The sequence below is a fragment of the Gorilla gorilla genome, chromosome 20, assembly GCF_029281585.2.
Source record: "Gorilla gorilla gorilla isolate KB3781 chromosome 20, NHGRI_mGorGor1-v2.1_pri, whole genome shotgun sequence".
Classification (NCBI taxonomy): Eukaryota; Metazoa; Chordata; class Mammalia; order Primates; family Hominidae; genus Gorilla; species Gorilla gorilla.
In genome coordinates this window covers 46,591,115-46,608,269 of record NC_073244.2, presented here as the reverse complement: position 1 = coordinate 46,608,269, position 17,155 = coordinate 46,591,115, and the positions used below count along the sequence as shown (strand labels likewise).

The window sequence follows — 17,155 nt, the reverse complement described above, 5'->3', positions numbered from 1 at the left end:
ATTCTTTAGGTCTCAGCTCACATGTCCTCTGCTCAGGGGAGCCCGCACTGCTTCCATGGCAGGCCAGGCGGCTCCTCTGGGTCCCCATAACCCGGGGTTTTCCCATCATAACCCCGATCACCTGAAGCCTGGCTCCCCACAGTCCAACCGCCCAGGCTTCACCGTCCTCTGCCAGCTCAGCCCAGCCACTCCAGTCTCTCTCCCTGAACCCCATGTAAGCTGGGATTATTCCAGTTGGTAATTTTGCAACCTACACTTGTCTCAGTATGTGTGAAGAGCTATGTGGGGCATGGAAGTGTGGGAGAAAGTGACCTTGTCACAAGTCCACCCAGATAGACTGCCCCATCTACTTCCTTTCTACATCAAAGTCAAGGTGATCAATCACTTCCAGCTCCCAAGAGACCCATGGACCCTGTCTTTACTCCAAACAATGAGGAAGAGTGGCCTAGATGGCAGCTGCCGTCTGAGGGCAAATGCTCCCTCTGGAAACATCGAGATGGTCATAGTGAGCTTTCCTAGGCCTAAGCTTAAAAAAAATCATGTGGAACTTCAACAGCCTGGTGGAGGAGGAGGGGCAATGGCGCTATCCTACTCCCTGGGGTACCCCACTGGGAACACCAAGGATGGGGAGCATCTTCCTGAGTGGGGAGGGTGTACATCAAAGTGAGGCTTAAACATGACATTCAAAACTTCTGACACATGCCCCTCAGAGAGAGGCGGGGAGCCGGCTTCAGTGGACCGAGGAAGGCTGAAGGTGGAGGGGGGCATCCAGGACAATGTCCAAGCTGGGGGCCCCACTGCTCTGCTTCTTGGCTGCAGCTGTCTTTCCACTCCACCCTGAGAAGGCTCAGGCTGGGATCTGATCTGAGGGCCACAGAACTGAGGAGCTCACAGTCACAACTCTCCCCCCAGCCCCATGCTGACCCCATGGCTTGAACGATGTTAAGAATCTGGCTGGACAAATTATTCTAGGGAGCAGTTTCAGAAAAGCTGGTTTTGCTGGTTGGGTAAAACCAAAGGCCAAGCAATTGGACTGTCCACTGTGTAACAAGGGGCCGCAAGTGGCTGCAAGTGGGAGGATGACCTGGTTAGACGGGTTTCAGATAGATCCCCTGGCTGCCATACAGAGGATGGATTAGAGGCGGACACTGGGGCCAGGAGCCTCCGAGGCAACCAGCCTGGGAAGGGCCCATGTGAGGAGGCCCAGGTTGGGGCTGTGAGGAGAGGAAGAGCCCCCCAAGGGCCTTCTCTTGGATTCTAGCTCCCCTCTATCACCTGTTCCCTGAGGGCCCTGGCCTCTGCCACTGCTCAAAGATCATCCAAACCTTCTGTCTACTCCTGGCAAACCAGGAGCCTGAGGAACAAGACATGGCACAAGTCAGTGACTGGCTAGCTTCCAGCTTGTCTACCTGGCTCCTGAGACAGAACCAGGGCCTGTGAGACCCAGGTGGACACAGTATTGGGAGACAGTTCCCAAGAGAGAGAAATGGAGGCAGCAACAACTTTCCAAATACTGTTTACTTCACTAAAACCTGGAGCGAGGCAGGGAAAAGGTACATCAATGTCTGAGACACCAAGCCTAGGAGTGCACATTGACAACGGCGACATACAGGGCCAAAGTGCTGAGGGCCAGCAGCCCCGTTACCACTGCTCGGGCCAGTAGAGCTGTCCAACTGCCCAGCGAGCAGAGGTGGACGAAGGTCCTGCAGGAAAATGTCACAATAAGGGAGGGAGACTAGATAACCCACCCCACTTTGGACCCAGCCCTAAACCCCACCCAACTCACTCCATAACGAAGGCCTTGTAGACACTGAGGAACATCAGCAGGAGGACAGCTGGCCGGAAGGTGTGGTACAGATCATAGCGTGTTATCATCCAGACCTGAGCAGACGCGACGATGTAATGGACCTGGAGGGAGGCAGAAAGTCGGGGCCAGGCCTCGGCGAGGAGTATGGCCGCCAGCAGAAATGTGTATGTGGGAGAGCACGACTGCCTACCAGACTGATGTTGGAGTCTATGCTCATCTGGATGTACTTCCAGTCAAACTCAATGCCCCGGGCTCCGACCCATAGGGGAATGCAGCTGAGGAAGGCAAAGGATGGGATTCTCCAGTACTCAGACACCTTCAGCACCAGGCTTTGAGCCCCTGCCCTCCAGCACCCCCGTGGAACCCAGGTGTCCCTTCTCAGGGGTCTGGGCTCCAGGCTGCTGTACGCACCGGGACATAATAAGCTCGGCAGTGGCCCAGCCCAGGGCAGCAACCATGATCTTGTACTCCCCCTTGCCGGCATTCCGGGACATGACAAGGTTTAAACCTATCAGGTCTGCCACATCCACGCTGGCCTTCATGAACTCCTGCGGGTCAGGTTGAGGCTTAAGTAAGCACAGGGGGACAGGGAGCCCCATTCCTGAACTCCCTGCCCTTCCCTGGCCCCTCTCACCCCAATGAAGTCATAGATGCCGCCTTCCCAGGTGGGAAAGAAAGTGGCCAAGAACAGCATCTGAGAACAGAAAGCAGAAAGAGGTCACTTCAAGGTGAGGGGATCAAGATAAACCACGTGGGATTTGTGGGAAGTTCGTGGGTATGAGGAGGGCAGGACAGGTTCTGGGGGCCCATCTGGAAGAGGAACCACCAGATGGTGGCAAAATTACAGGAATCGGGGAGATAGAGGATAGGCCCCCGGGTCCCCGAGGGGGCTGGAAGTTTGAGTTCTGGGTGATCACAGGGCATCTGAGTCAGGTCTGAAGGTGCTGCTCCTTGGGCAGTGTTAGCAGCACGTACGGAATCAGTGATCACTCTTAACCGCACCAAAAAAAACCTGTTAGCCAACCACACTACTGAGGTTTTCTCAGTTTTACTAAGTGCTACGCAAAAGTTGCTTCTAGGTCTCTTCTCAGGTCGTGCCCTCTTTAAAGTCCATCCTCTCTAGGTATCCTGACGCCTCCCAATGCGGAGTCCCGAGGGCGGTCCCACCGTGGGGCGGCGGGGGCGCGGATAGGCAACGGGGGCGGGTCCCTGGGTCTGCAGAGCCTGGGGGCCAGAACACGTGGCTTCCCGGTGGCCCTCACCTTGCAGAGTTGGACAAAGAGGTAGGTGACTCCAGCCTGGACGCATTTCCAGAAGGCGTTGTACTCGGACCTGGAGAAGCGGGAGGTGAGGGTCGGCCCGGGCCCCGCGCCCTCTCCGCCCCACGCCCTCTCCGCCCCGCGCCCTTCCCGCACTCACAGGCCGCTGCACTTGTAGGTGATGAAGTAGGGGAAGTAGGCAAGAGCGAAGCAGTTCCCGAAGTGAAACAGGGTCATGACGCCGGCCGCCCGGTCCCGCCCGCGCGGGGATCGCGAGGCGGCGTCTCCGGGAGCGGGTCTCCGGCTCCGCCGGCACTTTCGCCACGGCCAGGGCCTGGCACCCACCTGACTGGCGGGGGCCCGCGCGCGACCTTCTGGGAGCAGTAGTCCCGGCGCGGGGCGTCGCGCCCAGTGACGTCAGAGCGCCCGTGGCCGGCCCTGGTTCCCACCGCTGCCGGCCCAGCGCTTTGGGGAGTGAGTTCCGGCCATGCGGGGCCTCTACCGCTGCCATCGCGGTCCCGGTCTCCTGAAGTGGAACCCGGCTTGGAGTCGAGCGCGACCCCTCGCCCGTGGGCGCAGGCGATCGAGTTAGGGTGGGGCGGGCCTCAAACCCGGATCAGAACCCGCTCTGACCGGCGCAGAGATACGGGACGCAGCCGTGAGCACTGTTTTTTATTTCACCATGGACCCATCGGCGTGGGGCGCCCGCCCCGGGTGCCCTTCCTCCCCCGGGCAGCCAGATGCTGGAACGGGAGGCACATGTTCCGGCCCCAGCCCATGGGAAGGAAAGAAAGGACCTTCCCGTTTCACTTGTCTCGGCTGAACATGTAGCGGAGGAGGTCGACCACCCGGTGACTGTAGCCATATTCGTTGTCGTACCTGTGGAGGAGGGGTCGGGAGGTTCAAGGGGGTTCCTTCCGACCACCCCTTAGTTCCGCTCCCTCTAAGTCTCCAGCTCCTTCCCCCTTACCATGAAATGAGCTTCACGAAATTGTCATTGAGCGCAATGCCGGCCTTAGCATCGAAGATGGACGAGTGGGTATCACCGAGGAAGTCCGTAGAGACGACCTGGAAGTCAGAATTTCAAAGATAAGTGTGTCCGGCAGAGCAAGGACCTCCAGGAGCTGAGGACCCGACTCTTAGCTCTATCGCCCATCCATGCATTCATCTATAATATTTGATGTAGCCTTACTGTGTCCAGTCTCTGGACTGGAGGGTATGACCAAGGCACTGTGTCAGGGTCTGGCCAAAGGGCACAGGTCACAAACACCCTCATGCTGTACCAGTACATCCCTTTCCTAGGAATAATGCAAGCATTTGGAATGGGCCAGCATGGAGGGCCTCTCTGAGGGGTGGCCATGAGCCTGGGTCTAGATGACTAGAAAGATCTGACTGGCTGGGGCCCTCAGCACAGTGTCTGAGGTAGAAGGAGCAGCAGGAAGAGAGGACCTGAGGATTTTAGCTCTAGTGTCATGAAAGGCCACAGGAGTGTTTTCAATCCTGAAAACGGGTGATGCAATGTGATTCCATTAAAACAAAAGATCCCAGTGACTGTGGGAAAGTGGACCTGAAGGAGTTAACGCAGGGAGAGAGCACCAAGGTGGATGTACAGGAGTCCACCATGACGATGGCATCCACTCCTCACAGAGAAGGCATCTGGCCATGGCCTGGCCCTGAGCAAGTATTGAAAAAAATGGGAGCTGTTGTCTTTTGTTCACTAAGCATGTATTAGTCACCTGCTGTATGCCAGGTTGGAGCCACAAAAGTGAAAACGCAGCCCCTAAATCCCTGTTTTCTTGGAGTGCACACACCACTGGGGCCAACAGTGACTATGAAATGAAATTTCAGGTGAGGAATATGGCCACAAAAAGAACATCTTTTGAGGGGGTGCCTTGCTGAAGAGGGAGGTTCCTCCAGAGACTTGGAGGAAGTAAAGACAGACTGTATGGTCACCTGGCAAGGGAAGCATTCCAGACTAAAGGAACAGCAAGTGCAAAGGCCCTGAAGCAGGGAGATCTCCCTTCCCACCCTGCAGTTTCTGTCTTGGCACATTGAGAGCAGCTCCCTGGCAAGTGGAAATCATGTCCCTTCCCAGAGGGCTCCTCCCAGGGTCTCCTCTCCTCAGCCCCTACCTCATCCTCGGTGTAGGCAAGGATGCCAGCCATGGGCCCCTTGGCTGCTGCTTTTACAGCCTCCTTGATGGCTGAGTAGGGGGCAGGCTGGGCGAGGCGGCAGGTCAGGTCCACGACAGACACATCCGGGGTTGGTACCCGGAACGCCATCCCTGTCAGCTTCCTGGAGAATCCCCCATGAGGAACAGGAGTCAGAACTTAGGGACGTTGTCCTCCATTCCCCCTTGCCCTGTGGCTGGGCCAGGCCCCTGCTTTCCTCTTAAGGACTGAGGGCCGGGCCAGTCCAGTCCTCCCGGCGTATGCCCCCACCCTGGTTGCAGCTTCTTGTCCTCATACCCTTTGAGCTCTGGGATGACTTTGGTCACAGCTTTCGCAGCCCCAGTGGAGGCTGGGATGATGTTCTGGTGGGCACCCCGCCCATCTCGCCAGGCCTTCCTTGATGGCCCGTCCACCGTCTTCTGGGTGGCCGTGTAGGAATGGACTGTGGTCTTGGGGAAGAGAAGGACCAAGATGAGGCCTTCATGCTCCTAAGCTCCCATGCCTCTTTTTTCCAGGACTAAGTTGGTGGCCTAGGTGTGGAGGCTGGTGGGGCCACCACCACAGACCACAGGAGGGGATGTGTACAGGCCAGGGTCCAGCCTTGCCTGAGGATTGCACAGTGTTTTAAATGACTTCTGCACTGGTGGGCCTCTCCTCCCGAAACCAGTCTCTCCCTCTTAACTCCATACAGTAAGCAAGGCCCGGGAAGAAGTTGGGTTTCCCTGCCATCCTTCCTGCCCCAGTCCCTCATCCTCAACTCACCATCAACCCTTCCACGATCCCAAATCGCTCGTGGATGACTTTGGTGAGGGGAGCCAAACAGTTGGTGGTGCAGGACGCGTTGCTGAAACAGCCAAGGTGTGCACGGACACTGTGAGGTGAGTCGCAGAGCCACCCCTCCACCCTTACCCCTCTTGGCGTATGCACGCAGACTTGGTTTTATGAAACGTCAGGATGAGTGTGAGAGGGATCTGTGGGGACGCTGTCAGACTGAAGGAGGCACTGAGGTGCAGCTGGGGAGGCTCCCCAAGCTTGTCCTCTGGAAGTCATGCGTTTTAGCAGATAGTTTTGGGAAGGAGAAGCAGAAGCCAAGTGACCAGGAATCCAGTGGGGCTGAAGGTGGGGAGGATGAGTCTACCCTCCCTTCCACACATTGCAGGATGTCACTGCCCACATTACCTCACAATGTTCATGGAGCCAGGGTTATAGTCATTTTCATTCACACCCATGACGAACGTTGGTGCGTCTGGTGAGGGCGCGGAGATGACCACACGTTGAGCACCTGCCGAGATGTGGTCCTGGGGAGGAAGCGCAGGTGTCAGGGGCTTCTGGCACCATCATCCCCCCAGCTAGCCCTGGACACCTCTCCCCAGCTTACCGAAGCTGCCTGTATGGAGAGGTACACGCCTGTGGACTCCACCACGTAGGGGCTCCCGACAGCCCTCCAGGGGATCTGTTTGGGCTCTTTGCTGTGGGGAAGTGGCAGGGCTGAGTCAGTCTCCCCTGCTTGAGCCCCACCTTCATAGTCCATGGCTTTCACCATTTGACAGGCTGAGCAGGTACTGGCCCACCTGCAACCACCTGCGTCCCCTACCCCACACACCTACTTGCTCCAGATGGGCTCCACCCCGCTGGCCTAGCTTTTCACCACTGCCCCACTTCAAACCACTTTCCCTTTGCTGATTGCACCACCCCTGTTATGCCTGGGTACAGGTGGTGACCTCCCTAACCCAGCCCTCAACCTCCTCAGAGGCGCCAACGCTGACTGCTGTCAGCCAGCCCAGACCCTTTCTCCATATGCTGCCCGGGACGTGGACTCTGTGACTGTGAGGCCTGCCCGGCTGCTTTCTGCTTCCCAGCCCTGACAACCTCGCCACGAACCCTCCTAGACCCTCAGCTCCTGCAATAGGAAGCTGGCTGCCAAAGGCCAGGAGAGTCCCTGAAAACAGACACTGCATTAAAGAAAAAGCTCCTGGAGGACTCCTGAAGCCTGAGGCAGCCTTGGGGCAGCAGTGGCTCATGGTTTACATTAGAAAGGTAAGGGAGGTTTCTGGTTTCCTGTTTTATAAATTTATGTTTTTACTTGGTATTTTGACAAACATTTGTATTTGAAGCACATTAAACATCTAGTATTGCCGTTTTCTACTTGGCTTTAGCAAACAAGCATTAAGTGAATAAACTGTTCCACTTTCTTCCTTCCCAGGTTTATCATGAGTAACCGGGTGCTTTGCTTCTGTGATTCTTGGCCAGTGTCGGTCTGTTTCCTTTGCCATTGAGCCTGCCCCTCTCAATGGGGGGTTCAATCAATGTTTGTGGGGTTTGTTTGTTTTGAGACAGGGTCTTCCTCTGTCGCCCAGGCTGGAGTGCAGTGGTGCAATCAGAGCTCACCGCAGCCTTGATCTTCCTGGCTCCGGCCATCCTCCTGCCTTGGCCTCCCGAGTAGCTGGGACTACAGGCGCACACCACCATGCCCAGCTAATTTTTAAATTTTTTTGTAGGGATGGGGTCTCACTTTTGTTGCCCAGGGTGCTTTAGAACCCCTGGGCTCAAGTGATCCTTGGCCTCCCACAGTGCTGGGATTACAGGTGTGAGCCACCATGCCTGGCCTCATGGGTTCTCTTTGTTTGTTTTGTTTTGTTTTGTTTTTGAGACAGAGTCTCACTCTGTCACTCAGGCTGGAGTGCAGTGGCACGATTTTGGCTCACTGCAACCTCCACCTTCCGGGTTCAAGTGATTTTCCTGCCTCTGCCTCCCGAGTAGTTGGGGTTACAGGCATGTGCTACCACACCTGGCTAGTTTTTTATTGTTGTTGTTTTTTGTATTTTTAGTGGTGACGGGGTTTTGCTCTGTTGGCCAGACTGGTCTCAAACTCCTGACCTCAGGTGATCCCCACCTCAGCCTCCCAAAGTGCTGGGATGACAGGCATGAGCCGCTGCACCTGGCCTCGTGTTTTTTTTCTTTTTTTTTTTTTTCTTTTTTTTTTTAGTTAGCCATTTTGTACATGTTTACTGAATACCTGTCTTGTGCCCATATTCTAAGTGCCTTACCTGTATTAAACTCATGTAACCTTTACAACCCAATGAGGAAGTGCTACTGCTGTCATTTTTTGCATTTTTTTACTGCTGTCAGGGCAGAGGGGAGGGGAGTGAGAGGGAGAGCCTGCTGGAGTGCAGGTGGCTGGCCCCACCTCGGGTCTGCACTCCTGTTTCCGCTGCCTGAATGAGTGAATGAATGGGCTGCCCTGCAAAGCCATCACACATGGTTATCCTCTTCCTGTCTCCTGCTCTGTCAGTCCACTTTCCATCATCTGGCCCAACTAGCTCTTCTCAGATACCCCCCATTTCCTGCCTTCCAAATTAGGGACACTTGCGATTCCTCTGCAACAATTGCTGAGTTGGCCTGAGGCAAAGACTGTGCCCCCAGAAGACCCTCCCCAAGGCTGTCATGGGCCCCAGCCTCCTGCCCACCAGGCTGTTTTGAGGATTCCATTCATTCATTCAAAGGAAGTTCTGAATGGCTACCAGGGCCTGTACCTGCTAATGCCAGAGCAACAGTGGTGGTACCAGTTGACAGAGCCCTCCGTGCAAGGCCATGGCCTTGTGGGAAGTGCCCGTTTAAGTGTCCACAAACACATGTTCACTCCATTCGTGCTCCCAGCTACCGCTGTGGTGGGTTTGCTCATCATCCCCATCAGATACAGCGGGGAACTGAGGCTCAGGCAAGTTTGGTTCCTTGCCCAAGGTCATCCAGCTAGCTAGCGGAGGTGCAGGGCAGAGTGCAGGCACACAGCCTGGCTTGTGCAGCCCAACAGTACGGGGATGGAGAGGGGGCTGGAGGGGCGGGGAACTGCATTGCACAAGTAACCAGAGAAGGCAAGACCTGAGTCGGGGCCGTGGACGGAGGGGGCAACTAGGCGGGGAAGAGGGATGACTCCAAGTGGCGGTAATGGTGGTGGCCACGTTGAAGTCTGCGTGATAACTATGGTGCTGGAGTTGTTTCTAGTGTCATGATTTCAAACTTGGGTTAAGCAGCTTTCTTCAATTTTCACTGACTCTCCAGTCTCTGCCCCCTGCCCACAAACTTCCTGCACCCATCCCTGCCCCTTTATCACTCACCCTACCCCCAGTAAGTACAAGGAGAAGGGCTGAGATTAGATCTGTGGGGAGGGGTGCTGGGGAGGCTGCAGACCCTGCCTGGGCCCGGACAGGGTTCACTAGTGTGCCTGTGTGTATGTGCATGTGTGTGGGCCTGTGGGTGTGTGTGTGTAAAAGCCCCAGGCAGCCACAGAGCCAGGAGTCGCTAATAGTTTACATTAGAAAGGTGAATGTCAGCCAAAAATAAAATTCTAAGCTCCCCCAACTAACTGAATGTAGCCCTTCTCTTGGCCCAGGGCATTCTAAAGTAAAACTGAAACACTGGTTCAGGCCATGATGGGAACGGATGTTCGGATGTTCGCACAAGCCTCATTATACCTTCCTCCGTTTGGAATTCAGGCATAGTTGACCAGCAGTGGTCAATGGGAGCTGAATAGGTGTGGGTTGAAGGGGAATCAAGAGTTGAGTTCTGGACATGTTGATATGCCCACCAGAAAACATGCAAATGTGCGTTAAAGCAAAATGCAGTGGCTCCTGCCTGTAATCCCAGCACTCTGGGAGGCCAAGGTGGGAGGATTGCTTGGGGACAGGAGTTTGAGACCAGCCTGGGCCAGATGGCAAGACCTCGTCTCTACAAAAAATTTGCCAGGTGTAGTGGCTGGTGCCAACTACTTGGGAGGCCGAGGTGGGAGGATCACTTGAGCCCGGGAGGTCAAGGCTGCGGTGAGCTATGATTACACCACTGCACTCCAGACTGGGCAAGAGAGTGATACCCCGTCCCTAAAAAAAATAAAAAGAAAAAGCATTCTTCAGTACAGTGAGGCATCTTTTTAGATTAGTGCTTCTTAATCATTTTAGGGGTGAAGGACCTGAGACTCCCCTCTTCAAATTAGTACCTAGAGGCATGCACACGCAATTTTGGGGGTGGTTTCAGAACCCCATGTGAGAGGCTGGAATCCCATTTTAGCCACCTCCACATCCCCTGCCTCAATATGTCACAGCCGTGCATCAGACAGATGCTTTCCTTACCACTGGTAGACAGAGATCTCATGGTTGTCCACGACCAGTTGTCCATTCCTGAATTCCACACTTCCCTTGTATCGGCCGTGGGTGGAGTCATACTTAAACATGTACACCTGTGGGGGATGGAATGGCTCCTAGTCTTGGGGTGGCAGGGTGAGGATCCCTAGAGAGTCTCCTCTTTGGTGAAGGTCTCACATTACAGCTGAGAGCCTTCCATACAGCTTCCCTGAGTCCCTTTCCCGCCCCAGTCCCACCCTGCTGTTCCTGCCCTCTGCCAGCTACTGACCATGTATTCCGGGTCAATGAATGGATCATTCACAGCCACGACCTTAACACCCTTCTCCATGCAGGCGCGCAGGACCAGGCGACCGATGCGTCCAAATCTGGCCAGGGACAGACAGGAAGGGATGGGAGAGAAGGGGGTAATGGAGAGGAGGCTCCCTCAAGGAGCCTGGTTGGGAATCCTTAATCCAGGGGAAGAAGGCAACAACCTCTGTGCCGGCCATGGGCATCTCTTGCCAAGATGACCTCACCAGCCCCTTTAACTGCTTTTTCAGCTCCCTCTCCCAATCCGTTCCCTAACCCATATATACATATATATATATATATATTTTTTTTTTTCTTTTTTTTTTGAGATGGAATCTAGCTCTTTCGCCCAGGCTGGAGTGCAGTGGCGCTATCTGGGCTCATTGCAACCTCTGCCTCCTGGGTTCAAGTGATTCTCCTGCCTCAGCCTCCCAAGTAGCTGGGACTACAGGCGTGTACCACCACACCTGGCTAATTTTTGTATTTTTAATAGAGACGGGGTTTCGCCATGTTGGCCAGGCTGGTCTCGAACTCCTGACCTCAAGTTGATAGACCCGCCTTGGCCTCCCAAAGTGCTGGGATTACAGGCGTGAGCCACTGCGCCTGGCTCCTAACCCCTATTCTTAACCTTGTAGCTGGATGGATCTTTTATTTTTTCATTAAACAATTAAAACAATTTTTTTTTGTAGAGACAGAGTCTCGCTATGTTGCCCACGCTGGTCTTAAACTCCTGGTCTCAAAGGATTCTCCTACCTCGGCCTCCCAAAGTGCTGGGTTTACAGGTGTGAGAGCCTGGATGGATCTTTTAAAACTTCAAGACAGATTACGTCTCTTGGCATGAAAACATCCACGACTGTCCATCAGTAAAACAAGATCCACACTCCTTACCGTGGTGTAGCAGCCCCCTCCGGGCTTCTCCGGCCTCCCTCCTTTTCCCTTTGCTTGGTGGACACCAGCCACTCTGACTTCCTGGCTGTCCCTGAACATACTGAGCTCGCCTCTGCCCCAGAATCATTGCTTGTCCCGCTGCCTGGAAGACTCCTTCCCCAGCAAGGTGCCCTGGGAGCTGGCTGCGTCTCATCACTCTGGTCCCGCTCCAATGACACCTTCTCCCCAAGGCCTTCCCTGATCACTGGCAAAGGCTGCCCTCTCCAGCCTGACTTTTCCACTGGATTCTACACTGTTCCCAGCACACTCTACTGAACAATCTAATTTCTTTATTTGATTACTGTCTTCCCCACCAGAATGCTGCTGAGCATGGGGCCCTGTCTGCCTTGCTCCGGGCTATTTCTCCAGGGTCGTCGGAATGAAAGCATTGATGGGGGGAAATGTGGAGGTGCCCCCAGTTAGCAGCCAGAGGAGGGGCTGGGCTCTAAGGCTTCAGACTGATCAGGGGCTGGAGTAGACTCACCCATTGATTCCCACAGTCAGCTCCCGGGCCACAGACACCATCTTAGGAGGAGGAGTAGCAGGGTGAGGAGGCAGTGGTGGCGGTGGTGGCTTTATTTCCTCCCTGACTGGTGTGGGCTCTGGTTGTGGCTGGGGCTCTACTTCAGCCTTAGGCTCAGGTGTGGGCGGTGCTCTGGTCACTATGCGGGGGAAGGGAGGGAATGGGTTGCATGACCACCAAAGTGAAAGAGAATGAACTGTCTTTGCTGCCCAGAATCTGTTGCTGGCTCCTGGCCCCTCGTGACCAACCATTTAGCCCAGTGTTTCCCAAACCCACTTTCTCTACAGAATGAACTTGTTTAAAATGTCAATCCCAAGGGCTCTTTCCTGGAGATTCTAATTCACTGGGTATGTACTTTCGTTGTTTTTTTTTTTCCCTGAGACAGAGTATTGCTCTGTCACCCAGGCTGGAGTGCAGTGGACTGATCTTGGCTCACTGCAACCTCCGCCTCCTGGGTTCAAACGATTCTCCTGCCTCAGCCTCCCGAGTAGCTGGGATTATAGGCACCCGCCAAGGTGCCTGGCTAATTTTTGTATTTTTAGTAGAGACAGGGTTTCACCATGTTGGCCAGGCTGGTCTTGAACTCCTGACCTTAGGTGATCCACCCGCCTCAGCCTCCCAAAGTGCTGGGATTACAGGCGTGAGCCACTGCGCCTGGCCGGGGTATGTACTTTCAACATAGATCGCTTGGGGTGACATTCTCTGTGCCTCAGTTTCCTCCTCTGTAAGGGGAGATAATAGTACTTTTCTTAGAGGGTTGTTGTGAGGATTAAATGAGGTAATACATGGATTGCTTATGACCAAGCCGAGGAAATGTTTGACATGCATTAGTATTTTGTAGATTGTTCCCCGAATTTGTCCAATAATTGATTTAGCCCAATGGTCCCCAAACTGTTCCATGATAGGAGTCGTCAGAGTGGCCAGGCATGGTGGCTCACACCTGTAATCCTGGCACTTTGGGAGACCAAGGTGGGTGGATCACTTGAGGTCAGGAGTTCAAGACCAGCCTGGCCAACATGGAGAAACCTGTTCTCTACTAAAAATACTGTAATCCCAGCTCCTCGGGGGGCTGAGGCAAGAGAATCTCTTGAACCTGGGAGGCGGAGGTTGCAGTGAGCCGAGATTGCGCCACTGCACTTCAGCCTGGGTGACAGAGTGAGACTCTGTCTCAAAAAAAAAAAAAAAAAAAAAAATCACCTGAGGAGGGCTCTTCCTAGAAAAATCGGACTCAGTAGGTCTGTATGGAGGCCCAGAAATCCTGTTTTTAATAAGCACTCCAGGCCGGGAGCAGTGGCTCACGCCTGTAATCCCAGCACTTTGGGAGGCCAAGGCAGGCGGATCACCTGAGGTCGGGAGTTTGAAACCAGCCTGACCAACATGCAGAAACCCCGTCTCTACTAAAAATACAAAAAAATTAGCCAGCCGTGGTGGCGTGTGCCTGTAATCCCAGCTACTCGGGAGGCTGAAGCAGGAGAATCGCTTGAACCCGGGAGGCGGAGGTTGCGGTGAGCCGAGATTGTACCACTGCACTCCAGCCTGGGCAACAAGAGCGAAACTCCATCTCACAAAAAAAATTAAAAAATAAAATAAGCACTCCAGGCATTTCTTATCCTCAGGGAAGCTTAGAGAGTACCGTGTATCATACTCTGTGAAACCCATGGAAGCTCACATTGGCTCCCACCTCTCCACACACACTCCCACCCCCGGACTGCACTTAAAAACACCTGCGCCTGGAGGTAGCAGCCACCTGAGCTACAGAGGAGGGCTTGAGAAGAGGGGAGAAGTGGAGACTCAGGGGACCTGGTGGCAGAGTTTCAAGCTGGAAAGTCAAGCCTGGCTCAGTCCACACAGACCTGCTGCTCTGTGGACTTGAGCAAGTTAATGAACCTCTCGGGGCTGATCCCTCACCTAGGGGCTGCTGTGAGGGCTCAGTGAGATCTCGAGGCCCACACATAGGAGCTGATTTTAATAGAGGAGGGAAGTCTGATCCTACACAGATTCCTGAGGAAAGGGAGACAGCAGGGGGTGGAGAAGGGCTGGAAGCGGGTAGTGGGAGTCCAAGCTTTTGGCACCAAATCAAAGGCACCTGGGAAGTGGTGGGGCTGGGAGCCGGGGGCCAGCTGGCCTGTCTGTCTCCCTGACCTCTCCCTGTTGCCACAGACCTTGTGGCCTGAGGCTGGACTATAGGTGTTTCCAGTGGCCGTCCAAGTTCATGAAGGTGTTAGTGTTTATTGGCGAACTTGAGGATGTTTGCATCCTTGGGGGTTGTTTCTGCTATGAGAGAAAGTGGATTTGTCCACCTGGTTCAGGTGGGAATCTGAGCCCAATGGGTGACCCTTCCGAAGAAAACTCAGATGGTCCTCCTCTCCCAGCACTCCCAGCCTTGCACTCTCTTCCCCTCCACTGTAGGGGTGGGGTCCCCCGGTTGGAGAAAAGCCTGGGGGCTAGCTGGGTGCTGCCCCCAGCTCCTCACTGCGTCCTGCCACTGAATCCCGAGAGGCATGCGCTATAAACCCACTTTACAGAGGGGAAAATGAAGCCCGAGGCCACGGAGCAGTGATGCGCAGGGCAGGGGTTCAAGTCTCATGAGGCTGGTAAGCCTGTCTGCTCCTGTGTCTTCCAGGGTCTCCTGGACCCAAGCCCCAGCCCCACCTACCCCTGCGGCCCCCGCCCTTGGGAAGTGAGGGAACAGTGTGGGAATGGAGGCAGCCCACCGGAAGACCTGGTTCCTCCGGCTAGAGTGAGTGAGTGAGTGTGTGTGTGCGTGTGTGCGCGCGGGCGCGCCGCCCTTGTTGAGAGACTAAGGAAGTAGTTTGCCCTCTCTTAACCTCTGTTGGCCGCTCTGTAAACTGCGGGCACACTCTGGCCTTCTCAGGTGGTGGTGAGGCTTCCCTGAGCTCTCGCCTGCGAAGTGGTCAGCACGTCCCCGGCAAGGTTGCAAGTGTCCTTGTTTTGTGCATCACAGGGAGGGCAAAGCTCACCTCACGCGAAGCGCCATGAACATCACTTTTACATGGAAGCCCAGCACCCCTGGGTTCTCCATAAGCGCCTCCTAAGCCCGCCCACTTCCCGCCACTTTCAGGCTGCAGCCTCCGATGGCCCTCGTTTCTGCTCTTTCTACCGCGTGATAGCGGCGCGAAGCCCACCCAGCCCTGGGGGCGGAGGCCCGGTCTCCCCGCCATGGCAGTAAACCCCACTCTGCCAGCACACTGGCGGGTGTGGAGGGAGGGAGAGCGGATGATCCCCTGGTGCCTAGATGGTGCACACGCCAGGAAGGGCGGTAGGGATACGGCACAGGTGTGAGGGTGCAGACGCTCCCCACTACCCTTTCCACCCCTCCCTCGCGCCCTCCGCTGCCTCCCTCACCCGGGCACGGCTGTCGCAGCAACTGGACAACGGTGACATTGGTGAGGACGATGTCGCGCTTCGACATGGCCTCTTATAAGGTTATCATTGGCCTGGACCTGCTGTGATGTTAGCGAGGTGCGTGCGGAGCGCCAGGGCTGGTGGGTCCTGGGCTAATTGCCCTGATGTCACAGTACCCAGTGACGTCACAGTACCCAGTGACGTCGCCGAGGGGCGGCGCCCAAGCCAGAGGCCTGACAACACCGTATCCCATCCCCGTAGAGGCATGGGACGTCAGCACGCTACGCATCACCGTTCCATGGCCACGCACTGCCGTCTGGAATGGAATCCCACTTTTTAAAATTATCATTTGTTTATTTTGAGACAGGGTGTCACTCTTTCTCCTAGGCTGGGGTGCAGTGGTGCAATCATGGCTCACTGCAGCCTTGAACTCCTGGGCTCAAGCGATCCTCCCGCCTCGGCCTCCTGAGTAGCTGGGACTACATGTGCAGCCACCACTGCAGGCTATTTTTACTTTTTATTTTTTTGTAGAGAGAGGGTCTCACTCTTGCTCAGGCTGGTCTAGAACCCTTGGGCTCAAGCGATCCTCCCACCTCGACCTTCCAAAATGCCGGGATTACAGGAGCGAGCCACCACACCCGGCCTGGAATCCCACCTTTTACACTGTTCCTGAAAGCCCTTTCCTCTTCTCTGTCTCTTGAAGCACACAGGTTCCATGCTGTCCCTTGGCTTCTCCGGTGGAGTGACTCTTGCTGCCTCCGTATGCCTGGAAGGCCCACCCAGGGCTTCCCTTGGCTGCCTCTTGGTTTCCCACCCTTTAAGAGAGGCTTTCTACACTCTGCATCTAAGTTCCCTCCTTTCTCTGTCACTGTCAGCTGTCACCCCCTTCCCCCCAATTTCTGCCCATCTTCCAGGAAGCCTTGTCTGACTTCTCCATTCTGAGTTATGCTTCAGTGTGCAAAATTTCTCTAGGGCTACACTGTCTATGTTTTTATTTTCCTTAGAGTACATGTCTCTCTAAAAATTGTTTGTTTTCTTGCCAACTGTCTCTGTCCACCAGACTGTAAGCTCTGAGAGGACAGGGACGTCATCTATGTCACTTCTGTATCCCATTGACAAGAAAAGTGTTTGGCACCTGAAAGGTGTTTGTGGGCTGGACGCAGTGGCTCATGCCTGTAATCCCAACACTTTGGGAGGCTGAGGTGGGAGGATCATTTGAGTCCAGGAGTTTGAGACCAACACGGGCAATGTGGCAAAACCCTGTATCTACAAAAAATAAAAAAAGTAGCCAGGTGTGGTGGTGCACGCCTGTTGTCCCAATTATTAGGGAGGCTGAGGTGGGAGGATTACTTGAGCCTAGGAGGTCAAGGCTGCAGTGAGCTGTGATTGTGTCACTGCACTCCAGCTGGGAGATAGAGCAAGACCCTGTCTGAAAAAGGCGTTAGCCCAATAAACTATACCTGAATGAATAAATGTCAATTCCTCAGGTTTCATCTGATCGCTAATCTTTTCTTTTCTTTTCTTTTCTTGTTTTTGAGACAGAGTTTCGCTCTTGTTGCCCAGGCTGGAGTGCAATGGTGCGATCTCAGCTCACCCCAACCTCCGCCTCCTGGGTTCAAGTGATTCTCCCGTCTCAGCCTCCTGAGTAGCTGGGACTACAGGCGTGCGCCACTACACCT

At 54.7% G+C, this 17,155-nt stretch overlaps 2 protein-coding genes and 1 long non-coding RNA gene across 5 annotated transcripts; 1 reads left to right on the top strand and 2 right to left on the bottom strand.

Moving 5' to 3' along the window:
• Positions 1 to 1,500: 1,500 nt before the first annotated feature.
• On the bottom strand, positions 1,501 to 3,473 carry TMEM147 (transmembrane protein 147). Its single transcript, XM_004060531.5, has 7 exons — positions 3,227 to 3,473; positions 3,070 to 3,139; positions 2,442 to 2,501; positions 2,219 to 2,355; positions 1,998 to 2,082; positions 1,787 to 1,908; positions 1,501 to 1,703 (listed from the first exon to the last, which is right to left on the bottom strand). Exons 1-7 carry the CDS (start codon positions 3,301 to 3,303, stop codon positions 1,580 to 1,582), a joined length of 675 nt encoding a protein of 224 aa, XP_004060579.1. The 5' UTR covers positions 3,304 to 3,473; the 3' UTR covers positions 1,501 to 1,579.
• LOC109024240 (uncharacterized) lies at positions 3,472 to 8,317 on the top strand. 2 transcript variants are annotated; one of them, XR_002003722.3, is made up of 3 exons: positions 3,472 to 6,115; positions 6,988 to 7,274; positions 7,441 to 8,317. It is a non-coding gene; the product is annotated as an uncharacterized lncRNA (long non-coding RNA). The 2 variants fall into 2 exon arrangements; XR_010131956.1 differs by having other exon boundaries at positions 3,528 to 6,115; positions 6,988 to 8,317.
• Positions 3,726 to 15,735, bottom strand: GAPDHS (glyceraldehyde-3-phosphate dehydrogenase, spermatogenic). Of its 2 annotated transcripts, none has more exons than XM_004060530.3 (11): positions 15,477 to 15,735; positions 12,072 to 12,249; positions 10,641 to 10,737; positions 10,361 to 10,467; positions 6,616 to 6,706; positions 6,417 to 6,535; positions 6,000 to 6,081; positions 5,535 to 5,686; positions 5,199 to 5,361; positions 4,037 to 4,134; positions 3,726 to 3,945 (listed from the first exon to the last, which is right to left on the bottom strand). In XM_004060530.3, the coding sequence occupies exons 1-11, from the start codon at positions 15,541 to 15,543 to the stop codon at positions 3,873 to 3,875; spliced, it is 1,227 nt and encodes a 408-aa protein (XP_004060578.1). In that variant the 5' UTR covers positions 15,544 to 15,735; the 3' UTR covers positions 3,726 to 3,872. The 2 variants fall into 2 exon arrangements, with proteins under 2 accessions (XP_004060578.1, XP_018871819.1); XM_019016274.3 differs by lacking the exon at positions 15,477 to 15,735 and adding an exon at positions 14,273 to 14,409.
• Positions 15,736 to 17,155: the final 1,420 nt, after the last annotated feature.